The sequence below is a fragment of the Cotesia glomerata genome, linkage group LG6, assembly GCF_020080835.1.
Source record: "Cotesia glomerata isolate CgM1 linkage group LG6, MPM_Cglom_v2.3, whole genome shotgun sequence".
Taxonomy (NCBI): domain Eukaryota; kingdom Metazoa; phylum Arthropoda; class Insecta; order Hymenoptera; family Braconidae; genus Cotesia; species Cotesia glomerata.
Window position 1 is genome coordinate 7,254,304 of NC_058163.1, and position 13,334 is coordinate 7,267,637.

General features: G+C 36.3%; 1 protein-coding gene across 1 annotated transcript in view; it reads right to left on the reverse strand.

Moving 5' to 3' along the window:
• The window catches only part of LOC123268155 (diacylglycerol O-acyltransferase 1), a 246,513-nt gene that overhangs the window by 4,023 nt on the left and 229,156 nt on the right, over positions 1-13,334 (reverse strand). Inside the window, exon 10 of the mRNA XM_044733045.1 lies at positions 2,959-3,137. Coding sequence (XP_044588980.1) covers positions 2,959-3,137 — 179 coding nt within the window. The remainder of the gene's footprint in view (positions 1-2,958; positions 3,138-13,334) is intronic.

Sequence of the window (13,334 nt, forward strand, 5' to 3'; positions counted from 1 at the left end):
AGAAAATCGAGAATAATTTATGACTGTAAGAAACTAAATAATAACAAAATGAGGTTCTTAGGTTAAAAAGAAGTAACATCTCTCAGATTCTTTTTTATGACCTCTAAGTAATATTTCTCGGCCTTTTATTTCATTCATATTTCTCTATCTTTCATCTATTTAAACTATTTCGGTCTTTCATTTTATAGTAGAATTTCATTGCGATGCAGAGTAGAGACATTATAAGTAAGATCTGAGAGTACTATAAGCAGTTTTGAGTGTAAAGCGTTGCGATGTGTATCGTCTTTTTCCATTACAAACCATCTCGTAAGAAGAGGCTCTAACATTCTGTAAAGACTAACCTCAACTTTCTCGTTTAACCTAAGAAGACTTTATTTTTATGTATTTATTCTTTTTTTTAATTTAATTTTTATTTTTATACTACTATCTCTTCCCTTCTACTTTTTTTTACTCTCATAGAATAGACTTCCATGGACTTGTGCCAGTCGCAGACTGAGATTCTCAACGAGTGATAAAAGACGCTTAAGAGGTTTTAGTGTGAATGGAACGAGTTCTGAATACATACGCGTTCGAATATAATATTATATTTCTAAATTATTTTTTATCTGAAGTTTTCATTTTTTAATTTTTGCTATCAGCAAATTGATTTTTTTAGTATCTTTTAAAAAACTCTTAATTTAAATTCGGTAGAAACATCAAATTCGAACAATATTTTCGGTACTTAGAGCAATACAGATAAAATGAATAGAAGATAAATTTTTTTTTATTTGACTACCGATAAATTTGAATATGTTTGACCTTAAGAAATTTTATGGAATTTATTTAACTTTGTAATGGCAACAGGCCAAAGTAAAAATATAAACACGTTTGATGGCGAGTACTTTGTTGTTTGAAGACCGGAAAAACTAGGAATACTAAATAACTACCCGTAAAATAAATATTTATTTATTTTTTATTTTTCATCATATAATGAAGAAAAAAATAAAAATTTTTGTCTCCAGTGTATTTATTTGATAAAATAGATTTTTATAGTTAAAATTAATATCGTTGAAAAAATCTAGTCCTGAATTTATGCCTTTTTGAGTTTTTAATCACTAATAAATCCGAACGTAAACAATGAAAATTAGAAAAACGGTTGACCCTGAAGGCCATCCCTGTAACTTCCCGCTAATTCCATACCTAGCTAGGCGCTTAAAATTGCACTTATGACGTTTTTGAGCTCTTCGAGCTCAAAAATACAATTTGTGTTATTTGGAGCTCATCGAGCTTAAAGAGATAGCTTTGCGATGCTTTTGAGCTCTTCGAGCTCAAAAGTCTTATCAACATTCGATGAAACACGATTTTTTAAATTTTTAAACTGCTGTAACTTTTGAATAAATCGACCGATTTTCACGCGGTTGGCGGCGATCGATGTAGTTTTTTAAGCTCTATAAAAAATTTGGAACAAAAAAATTGATCTGATGAAACATTTCGGAGTTATTACAAAAAAAAACACTTTTTTCGATTTTTTTCGACAACGATATCTCACGAACGCATCAACCGATTCTGACGCTCTAGGTGGCGATCGATGCAGGTTTTCAAGGTTAAGAGCTGATTAGTTTTTGAGGTCGATCGGTTCAGCCAATTCGGAGATATTTAAAAAAAAATGAAAAAAAAAACAACTTTTTTTTTCACTTTTTTTGCGATTTCTCGAAATCTACTGGTCCGAATCGGTTCCAACTTACAGGAAATTTAAGTTTGGCGAAGACCTTTCGAATGACACCAACTGCGATAAAATCGGTCAAGCCGTTTAGAAGTTATAAAAGGTTTACAAACACACACACACACATACATGCATGCATAAAAATAGTCAGGAAAGCTTCTGAGGGCTTCAAAGCGTGGAGATCTGTTGAAACGTCGATTTTTGCAAAACGGGGTAAAACCAATAACTTCCCGATTTTTCGAAAATCGTCGATTTTCTTAGCGGGAAGTTAATAAATTATTGACATAGTTACGTTTAATTGTATCAAATTGATTACATTGAGAACCGTACTCATTTTTTTCGGTATTTGTACTCATTCAGAGACAATGTACTATTTTTGTTCTACTTATACGATAAATAGAACTTAATAATAAAATTTCAAATTAAAAAAAAAAAACGCTCTACCATAGAAATTAGAAAATAAAAAAACTAAATCAATTAAAAATTATCCACTCCGGAAATTTTTATAATAAATTAGGCAATATAATGGACAAATTGTATTCATCTGTAGTTACAATAATTTCCACAACCAAACTTTGCCTGAAAAAAATTAACGAGATAATAATCACTCGTAAAACTCCAGCCACAAAACAAGAAAACGAGTATATCCCTTTGCACAGAAACACGTACTCGAGAAACGCTACTGTGGGTAGTTAATACGGTAACTAAAAAAATGAATTAGTTTTCCCTTTGGTAGCTTGGGAAAACCTGTGATAGAATTAAGTGAATAAGAATTTCGATCAAACATTTAACGATGTGAAATGTCTACATCTTTTTATCTTCATACATGTAGAACGCTCAGTCTACGCTGTCTTTCTGGTTTTCTCTGGCATTCCCCACCCCGAATGAAGGAGGGGTACCTTTGTAGGAAGCTTCATCACTGTAGAGATTACATCCGAGATCCTCGGAATGAGAAAATGAGGTTGAGACAGAAGATTGTGAAGAGGAGCTTCCGTGTTCTCCAAATATAACTGTATGGATATCACATCCACTAACTTACACTGATATTGTAAACGTATGTATGGGTGTATGCATGTGTGAAATATATTACTGCTGAAACTATTGCAAGTACGACTTAACTGACTTTAGGGAACACAATAGGAATATCGAATGAGGATAAAGGAAATTGAATGGCGAGTACACTTGTGCTGGTGCTCAAGGTAAATTTAAAACGATTGTTATCAGTGTGTACCTATAGTATAAGGTACTTAACTCACCTTACAGCCCATCGATGAACCGCTAGGTTCCATGTGCGCCAGAATGTGTCAATATTATTAGCATTCCACCAGTCGCCGTAGAAGTTGCGATCGGCAAAGTGCAGTAATTCACCCATTAGGTTTAAGTAAGAGTGGAAGAACAGGTAGAAGAAACACAGCCACATTAAGTGATTTGGGATCTGTAAAATAAAAAATTTACATGTCATTCAGTTAAAAACATTTTTTGATGTAGCTACGCACTAAAACAAATTTTTCAAGATAGCAACTAGATTTTCGAGCTCGAAGTTGCATCTTGAGCTTGAAGAGCTACAAATGTTACAATAGGAAAGTTTATGAGTGTATTGAACTTGAATATAACAGGAAGTTTCGGGAATATAGTCTGCAGAGTGAACCATATCCAGGATTTTTCAATTTTTACAACTATAAAAAATTCTACATCATAACTTTAATGGAAATTTTGGATAAAAGCTTCTCAGAATTTTACAACTGTTCTTGGCAACAAAATCAATTCGTCATGACAACAAAATCATTTTGTTAAAGCAAAAAAAAATGATTTTGTTACTACAACATAGTTGTCAATTATCTCGTCTCTTATTATTTTAACAAAACCGTTCTTATAAGTATAGTTTTTAAATGTATTGGAAAAATTGAAGTATTAAATAACTATAGATCATGCATTGTACAAGACTTTTAAATGTTCTATTTTAAAAAAGCCCGCTTCTTTTTAGTGACGTCACCTAACACTGCCGCCATCTCTTAAAATCCTTTAAAAACACGTATTAATAACTGCATTAACTTATTACACAAATCTATTTCTCTAAAAATATTACATACGACTGCCTGAGAGGTGGAATTTTTAACTTCCCGCTAAGAAAATTGAAAATTTTCAAAAATTGGGAAGTTATTGGTTTTACCCCGTTTTTCGAAAATCGAGTTTTCAACGGATGTTGATGTTTTGAGTTCTAAGGAAACTTCCCCGAATGTTTCCGCGATGATGTCCGTATGTCTGTGTGTGTGTGTGTGTGTGTGTGTGTGTGTGTGTGTGTGTGTGTGTGTGTGTGTGTGTGTGTGTGTGTGTGTGTGTGTGTGTGTGTGTGTTGTGTGTGTGTGTGGCCGTATGTAAACCTCTTATAACTTATACCGTATGTAAAACTCTTATAACAGTTTGAAAATTAAAAAAATCGTGTTTTATCGAACTTCGATAAGATTTTTGAGCTCGAAGAGCTCAAAAGCATAGGGGAGCTATCACTTTGAGCTCAGAGAGCTCAAAATAACACTTAAATTGTATTTTTGAGCTTGAAGAGCTCAAAAACATCATAAATGCAATTTTAAGCGCATAGTTACGAAATGATCCGGAAGTTGCAGGGATGGCCTTCAGGGTCAACCGTTTTCCTAATTTTTTATTATAAGTTCTGCTCTAAATATATGAATTACAAAAAAATAAAAAGAGTTGGAAAAATTCACCAAAGAATAAAAAAAAATTTTGTATTATAATTTAAAACTAATCACACTTTTTAGGACAGAAAAAAATACAAACGAAAAGAAAACACTTCTGATATTTTCTGCATCAAAAAACTTCCGTTTAATTTCAAAGGCTGACTTTTCACGGTGATTAGAAGAAACGGAAGAAAGTATCAGAGGATCCCTTTTATAAGAAAAAAATGTCCAGTTGTGGAAAGGAATAAAAGAGTAAACAGAGAAATGGTATAGTTATAAATAATTCGATGAAAATAAACAGAGAGGTCGAGTGGTTCAGAAGAATTTAGAGGAGCTTTGGGCAGTTTGCGGACGTCAAAGGACACTCTGGGGTGTATTTCACATGACTCAAAGCTGTGTGGCTTCGTGGCTATCTGTGACGCGTCGCAAACAACCCTCAGCTACCGCTACAAGTATCTGGTCTGATGTCTGTACGATGAAAGTCATCGGTCACTGGGGTAAAAAGAAGAAATAAGATACCAGATGAAAAGGTTCTTTAGATAGTTGTGAAAAAAATACGATGAACGACAAAGGAAATTAAAAGCGCCCAACCAGTATCAAAGGCTCTAACTGTAATTTAATAAAAAAGAGGTAAAAAATTAGTTCAAAACCGAAGATTTTTCAGAAAAACTTCTTTTAAAAAATTTTCATTGGAAAATTATCTTACAAAGAACTTTTGTAGACTGTAAAAAAATTTGCTTCAAAAATTACCGTTACATTCACTTTCCGTGTGCTAAAATAAAAACGATCTTTTTAATTTAAGATATTTGTAGAATTTTTTTCCTTTAAAAGTAGTTATTAGAAATAAATGATTATTTTTTGAAAATATAACACTGAAAAAATCAGGAAAACGGTTGACCCTAAAGGCCATCCCTGCAACTTCCCGCTCATTCCATATCTAAGCGCTTGAAATTGCACTGTTATGACGTTTTTGAGCTGTTCGAGCTCAAATAATTGGCTGTTCTATGCTTTTAAGCTCTTCAAGCTCAAAAGTCTAACAGACGTTTCATAACACACTATTTTTTGAATTTTCAAATCGCAATAACTTCTGAATGAATAAACCGATTTTCACGCGGTTGGCAGCATTCCACGCAGTTTTCTAAATTCTATAATATATTTTTAAACACAAACTGATCAAAAGGGAATGTTCAGAGAAATTTAAAAAATTAACTTTTTCCGAATTTTTTCGACAACGATAACTCACGAACCAATCAACCAATTTTCACGTTTTCGGAGGCAACCGACGTGGTTTTTTGAGCTCTAATAATTATTTTATTCCATCAAAAACGATCCAAAAAGAAATGTCGAAGTTATGTAGAAAAAAAAAGTTTTTCGTTTTCGACAACTCCCGAACGAATCAACCGATTTTGACGGTACTGATGGTAATCGATGTGTTTTTTCAATTTCAAGAGCGGATTACTTTTTGGAATTGATCGGTGGAGCCGTTTGAAAGTTATTCTAAAAAAACGATTTTTTGAAAATTTTATTTTTGAGATTTCTCAAAATCTAGCTAACCGAATCGATTCAAATTTTAACGAAATTTAATGGCAATGATCCTCTTTAGATTGCCGCCTATTTCGATCCGATCGGTCAAGCCATTCAAAAGTTATAAGAGGTTTACATGCATAGATACATACATACATACACACAGATCTTGACGTTTTGAGGTCCTAGGAAGCTTCCCTGACTATTCCCGCGATGGTGTCTGTATGTATGTATGTATGTATGTGTGTGCGGTTGGTGACATTCGAAGGGGTTCGACTAAACTTAGATTTTGAATATAAGTTGGACCGATTCGAACCGATAGATTATGAGAAATCTTAAAAAAACTGCAAAAACAAATTTTTTCAAATGTGGTTTTTTTTTTAATAACTTTTAAACGGCTTGGCCGATCAATTCCAAAAACTTATCAGCTCTTAATATCAAAAAACCACATCGATTGCCACCAAACCAGTCAAAATCGGTTGATTCGTTCTTGAGTTATCGTTGACGAAAGAAATCGAAAAAAAGTGTTTTTTTTTAATTACACCGAAATTTTCGGTCTGATCAATTTGTGTTTGAAAATATATCATAACATTTGAAAAACTGCGTTGAAAGCCGCCAACCGCGTGAAAATCGGTACATTCATTCAAAAGTTATTGCGGTTTGAAAATTCAAAAAATAGTGATTTATTAAACTTCTATCAGACTTTTGAGCTCGGAGAGCTCAAAACTACACGAAAATTATATTTCTTAACTCGAAGAGCTTAAAAACGTAATAAGTACAATTTTAAGCGCCCAGGTATGGAATTAGCGGGAAGTTGCAGGGATGGCCTTCATGGTCAACCGTTTTCCTAATTTTTTTTTTATTATTAGAGAGAAAATTTATATCTTGGTATTTACTATTTGAAAAAAAAAAAAAATTAGAAAAACGGTTCACCCTAAAGGCCATCCCTGCAACTTCCCGCTAATTCCATACCTGGGCGCTTAAAATTGTACTTATGACATTTTTGCGATTTTTGAACTCAAAATATAATTTATGTGATATTTTGAGCTCACTGAATTCAAAGAGATAATATTTCTATGGATTTGAGCTCTCCCAGCTCAAAAGTCTGATAGAATTTTCATAGAACACTATTTTTGGAATTTTCAAACCGCAATAACTTTTGAATGGATCAACCGATTTTTACGCGGTTGGCGGTATTCGACGCAGTTTTATTATCCTCATAAGTTATTTTCAGGTTTTAATTGATCGAACTAAAAATTTCGGAGTAATCCTGAAAAAACACTTTTTTTGGTTTTCTTTCGTTCACGATATCTCTCGAACGAATCAACCTATTTCGACCAGCTTGGTGGCAATCAACGTGGTTTTCTATTGTCTAGAGGTGATTAGTTTTTTGGAATTGATCGGTGGAGCCGTTTAAAAGTTATCCGAAAAAAACCACATTTAAAAAATTTTTTTTTCTTAGTTTTTTTAAGATTTCTCAAAATCTACTGATCCAAATCGATCCAAATTATTTTCAAAATCTAAGTTTGGCCAAGCCCTTTTAAATGGCACCAATCGCGATAAAATCAAATCAGCCGTTCAAAAGTTATAAGCGGTTCACACACACACACACACACACACACCCACACACACACACACACACACACACACACACACACACCCACACACACACACACACACACGGTTGGCGGCATTCTACGCAGTTTTTAAAGCCTCATAGGCAACCTGAATAGGTGCGCCTTGGCGCAAAACCTGCTGCGCCAGCGTGTCTTTGAAGATAAAATCGACGTCTGCTTTATCTGCGAGCAATATCTAAACATCGAAGGTAAAACATGGTTCGCAGACGAAACTGGCACGGCAGCAATTTGTATTGTGAACACAAAGAACGTTACCGTCAACAACAGCGGAAGTGGAGCAGGTTTTGTCTGGATTCAAACCCCCACAACCTACTTCATGAGCGTCTATCTCTCACCTAACGAAGGGATTAGTGTATTCCGACAGAAGATGGCAAATATAGAAAATGCGGTCACTAAATTCGACGGCGAAGTCATCGTAGCAGGAGACTTCAACGCTAAATCGGCTGAGTGGGGCGCTGCTTTCTCCGACACCAGAGGTAACGCGGTCGCTGACGTCGCGGCTAGACTCGACCTTATAGTGCTGAACACCGGGAACACCACGACCTTTAGAAGACCAGGGTACCAAGAATCCATCCTCGACATCTCGTTGGATACTCCAAGGACTACCAACATGATCGAAGACTGGACTGTATCCGAAGAATACAGCGGCAGTGATCACCAGTTCGTGACATTCAACGTTGGATTGTCATCTGCTTCGGTTTCACAACGCGACCTTTCTCAGCGGAAGTGGAATGCCAAGAGGCTTGATCCAGAGGCATTGCAAGCTTCACTTGCACGAAGCTGGTCTATCCTTCAGAACAACCCGACTCCGGATACCTGCAGCGAGACGGAAAAGGCAGTGCTAAATACGATGAAGGAATGCTATGCCGCGGCTGAAAAATCAGAGTTTCCCTAGGCCGGCGTTCTGGTGGTCAACAGACATAGCAGAACTCCGGAAAAAACGCCACAGACTACGTCGGCTAGCAACGAGAGCTGCGAAACGCTCCCCCAATCAAGATCTATATTTGAGCGAGTATAATCAGGCCAAAAAGAACCTAAACCGGGCAATCAAAGCAAGCAAAGCGAAATTGTGGTAAGAGATCTGTAACGATCTTGATAAAGATATCTGGGGTAAAGCCTACCAAATTGTCACCAAACGACTTGGAAGGGCTCCACCAGAGGCGCCGAAGTCTCCAGCCTTAATGGATAGCATTGTAGCGGAGCTTTTCCCCAAACACCGGCCGCGGGAGAAGAAACACTACATTAAAAACAGCGAAGTAACACCCTTCACAACTAAGAAACTACAAGACGCGGCCAAGTCACTCAAAACAGGAAAGGCACCCGGCCCTGATGGCATCCCAGCATCGGTGATCAAAACTGTAGCCCTGGAATACCCAGACATACTCCTGAACACCTACAACGCATGCTTGACAACTGGAACGTTTTCTGCGGTCTGGAAGCGGCAGAGATTGGTTCTGCTAGATAAAGGCAAAGGTGGTCCTGTAACACCCTCGTCCTTCAGACCACTTTGCATGCTGGACATTGCTGGGAAATTGCTCGAAAAGCTTATACAGTGAAGACTACGAAACGACATCGATCGTGCTGGAGGCTTTGCCACAAACCAACATGGCTTCCGGAAAGGACGTTCAACAGTCGGTGCGATCCAGACAGTCGTAGGGACAGCGAGAGAAGCATGGGCTGGTAGCTTCAAAGCTCGTAAAGTATGCATTCTCCTCACGCTAGATGTCAAAAACGTATTCAACAGCGCGAATTGGGGAGATATCCTAGACGCTCTGGAACACAAATTTGGCGTAAAGCCAGAGAATTTGGCACTAATTGACAACTACCTTGAAGAAAGAAAGCTAATAGTGGAAACTACAGAAGGACCACAAGAATACGCCATAACGGCTGGCGTGCCGCAAGGCTCAATAATGGGGCCCGATTTATGGAACACCGACTATGACGAGCTTCTTAAGATTCTGTTACCAAAGCAAGTAGAGCTAACGAGCTTTGCAGACGACGTCGCGGCCACGATAATAGTAGACAGCGTAGAGGAGGCCGAACTACTAGTTCGGGAAACCATTGATGCCGTCGAGACTTGGCTCGATAAACACCACCTGAAACTCGCCAAGCATAAAACCGAGATGGTCGTTCTGACTCGTCAAAAATGGTTCCCAAAACCATTCGCTGTGGACATGGGAGGAACAACACTAACGTCAACAAGGGCCCTGCGCTATCTGGGGGTAATGATAGACGAGAAACTATCTTTTCGCGAACACCTCGATAATGCATGCCAGAAAGCCAGCAAGACGGTGTCTAGCCTAGCAAGAATTATGACCAACATCATGGGACCAAGAACAAAAAAGAGAAGAGTTCTTCTAGAAGCAGTCCACTCGGTACTGCTTTATGGAGTTGAGATATGGGCAGACATATTAAAGCAGACCTACCGGCGAAAGATAGCAGCAGTACAGCGGCGAGGCGCTCTCAGGGTTGCCTGCGCCTACCGCACAGTTTCCGAAGCGGCTGTATTGGTCATTTCAGGAGCCACGCCCATTGACCTATTAGCGATCGAGAGAGTTAAACTCTATGACGCTAAAGATAGTGACGAAAACATGAAGGACGCAAGAACCAGGATAAAGGCGGAAACGCAGCAAGAGTGGCAGGACCGATGGACATCGGGAGAGACGGGCAAATGGACAGCGCGCCTGATCTCAAACATCAACGTCTGGCTTTCTCGAAAGCACGGGGACACGGACTTCTTCCTGACCCAGCTATTGACGGGACATGGGAAGTTCAATGCCTATCTTTTCAAGATGGGTTTGCACAGCACACCAACGTGCAAATACTGCCCAGACAAAATTGACAACGCCGAGCACACGTTTTTCGAGTGAGATCGGTGGAAGGACGACAGAATCAGCACCGAAGAAACAATAGGCACAACACTCTCCCCTGAGAGCTTGGTAACCTGCATGATCACAAAAGAAGAAAACTAGTCAGCTGTCGCAGCCTACGCGCAGCGCCTTTTAAACGAAAAAATCGCAGAAAGAGATTAGAAACCAGTAGTAACAAGAAGTAGGTGTCGTGAGACACAACATGGACTGGATCGAAGTAATGCTAACGCGATCCCGATCCAGTCTTCCCTGTAACATCTATGGGGAAAGGAGAGAGGAGGATGTTTAGTCGGTATTGTTGCAAAATAATATTGACTTCTGAGTCCGACATACCCAGGCATCAACACCTAGTCCTGGCACCAACACCAAGTCCTGGCATACGTAAATGTATTTTACCTCCTCTATAAAAAAAAAAAAAAAAAAACACACACACACACACACACACATACAGATATAGTGACAACCTCGCGGGAGTAGTCAGAGAAGCTTCCTAGGACCTCAAAACGTCCAGATCTGATGAAAACTCGATTTTCGAAAAACGGGGTAAAACCAATAACTTCCCGATTTTTGAAAATCTTCGATTTTCTTAGCGGGAAGTTAAAAATCTTGTCTTATATATTTGTAGGAAATTGAATTTTCTACAAAAAAGGTCTTATACAATTTTTTCGTCAACTTCGCCGTTCAATAGTTATTGAAGGTCGAAGTTTGATTATTTTCAGACAGATTTCGTTTTTCTTATGAATTTTGTAACTCGTTAAAAGAAAATTATTATGATATGCGTATCTCATTATCTCATAGGAAATTCACTGCTCTACAAAAATGGTCTCTTATGATTATTTGCTTAAATTAACCGTTTTAATTATATTCATCGTCAAACTTCAATGCGCACTAATTTTAACAGTTTTTGATTAGTAATTCGAACAATTTCAATTTAATTTATAAGTTTTGAGGGAATTCGTGCAAACTTGAGTTTCTATGATTGGAGAAATGTTTTAAACTTTATTTCCAATTTTTTTTTTAGTCTTGAGCATGTTTAGGTACGGTGGAACAAAAAATGATTGAATTTTTTCTAATTTAGACTATGATTCATCAAATTTCAAGTAAATAATGTTTGTGGAACGAATTTAATATAAAGAGTATCGATCTAGAAGAAAAAAATATTTTCAATTTGTTTTCAATAAGTTTTTTAACTTCCCGCTAAGAAAATCTAAGATTTTCGAAAATCAGGAAGTTATCGGTTTTACTCCGTTCTGCAAAAATCGAGTTTCCATCAGATCTCGACGTATTAAGGTTACAGGAAACTTCCCTGATTTTTTGAAAACAAATTGAGAATATTTTTTTCTTCTAGATCGATACTTTTTATATTAAATTCGTCCCAAAAACATTATTTACTCGAAATTTGATGAATCACAGTCTAAATTAGAAAAAATGCAATCATTTTTTGTTCCACTGTACCCAAACATGCTTAGGACTAAAAAAAACTGGAAATAAAGTTTAAAACATTTCTCCATTCATAAAAACTCAAGTTTGCACGAATTTCCTCAAAACTTATAAATTAAATTGAAATTGTTCGAATTATTAATCAAAAACTGTTAAAATTAGTGTGCATTAAAGTTTGACGATGAATATCTTTAAAACGGTTAATTTAAGCAACTAATCATAAGAAACCATTTTTGTAGAGCAGTAAATTTCCTATGAAATAATGAGATGCGCATATCATAATAATTTTCTTTTTAACGAGTTACGAAATTCATAAGAAAACGAAATTTGTTCTGAAAATAATCAAACTTCAACCTTCAATAACTTTTGAACGGTGAGGTTGAAATTTAATTTCCTACAAATATATGAGAGGAGATTTTTTTTCATCAAATAGTAAATACCAAGATATAAATTTTCTCTCTAATAATAAAAAAAAAAAAATAATAAATAACTGAGGGATGGAAGACTTTCCTATTAAAATTGAGAGCTCATACTTGGAGAAAAATTTTTTGAGGTGTCTAACAACCTATTTTTCAGAGTATAAAGATAAAAAAAAATAGTCGATTTTTTTGGCCCACCCTACACACACACACACACACAGCGGCACGGACACCATCGCGGGAATAGTCAGGAAAGCTCCCTGTGACCGTAAAACGTCGAGATCTGATGAAAACTCGATTTTCGTAAAACGGGGTAAAATCAATAACTTCCCGAATTAAAAAAAATTTTCAATTTTTTTTTTAGCGGAAAGTTAAAAAAACTGTTCAATTAATTGAAAAAAAAAAAATATTCTCTTTAAAATTTCATTCTTATTTTAAGATATATTCATTTCGCATTAATTCAAGGAATTCATATATACTTCCTTATTATTTTTGATTCGATAATCCCTGAATGCAATAACACAGTTTCTTTACTAAAAGAAAACTATATCACCAGTTTTAATTTCAATTTTTCATCACTCTGAATACTAACTTTAAATTTATATTTTTGTTGTCGGTTTATCTCATTTTTATCAGACATAAAAAGCATATTGTAGTGGAAACTATGAAATTATTTTTAGGGCTCTAGTCGTGAGTCGTGGTTCGTGCCTAAGAAGACCATCTGCGGAAGTTGGCGCAATGTTGTAGATAATTGAATTGGGCAATGATCTTACTCTTTACTGCGATTTTTAGGAACGCAAACGTCAGCAGAATCGTTCAATTCGGTCCGTTAGAGGGCATTGAATTTCAGGATTTGTTTAAGGAGCGGTTTTACTCTATTACTTTCGAATAACTTTTAAATTTTTTTCTTTGAAAGACTCTTTGATTTAACAAAAATATAGTCTTCAAAATTTTACTCTTGCTTCGAGATATTCAGTTCAAATTGATTGAAGAAATTCATCTGGGAATCAAGAAAATAATATTCGAGGATAAGGAGATAGAGATTGACA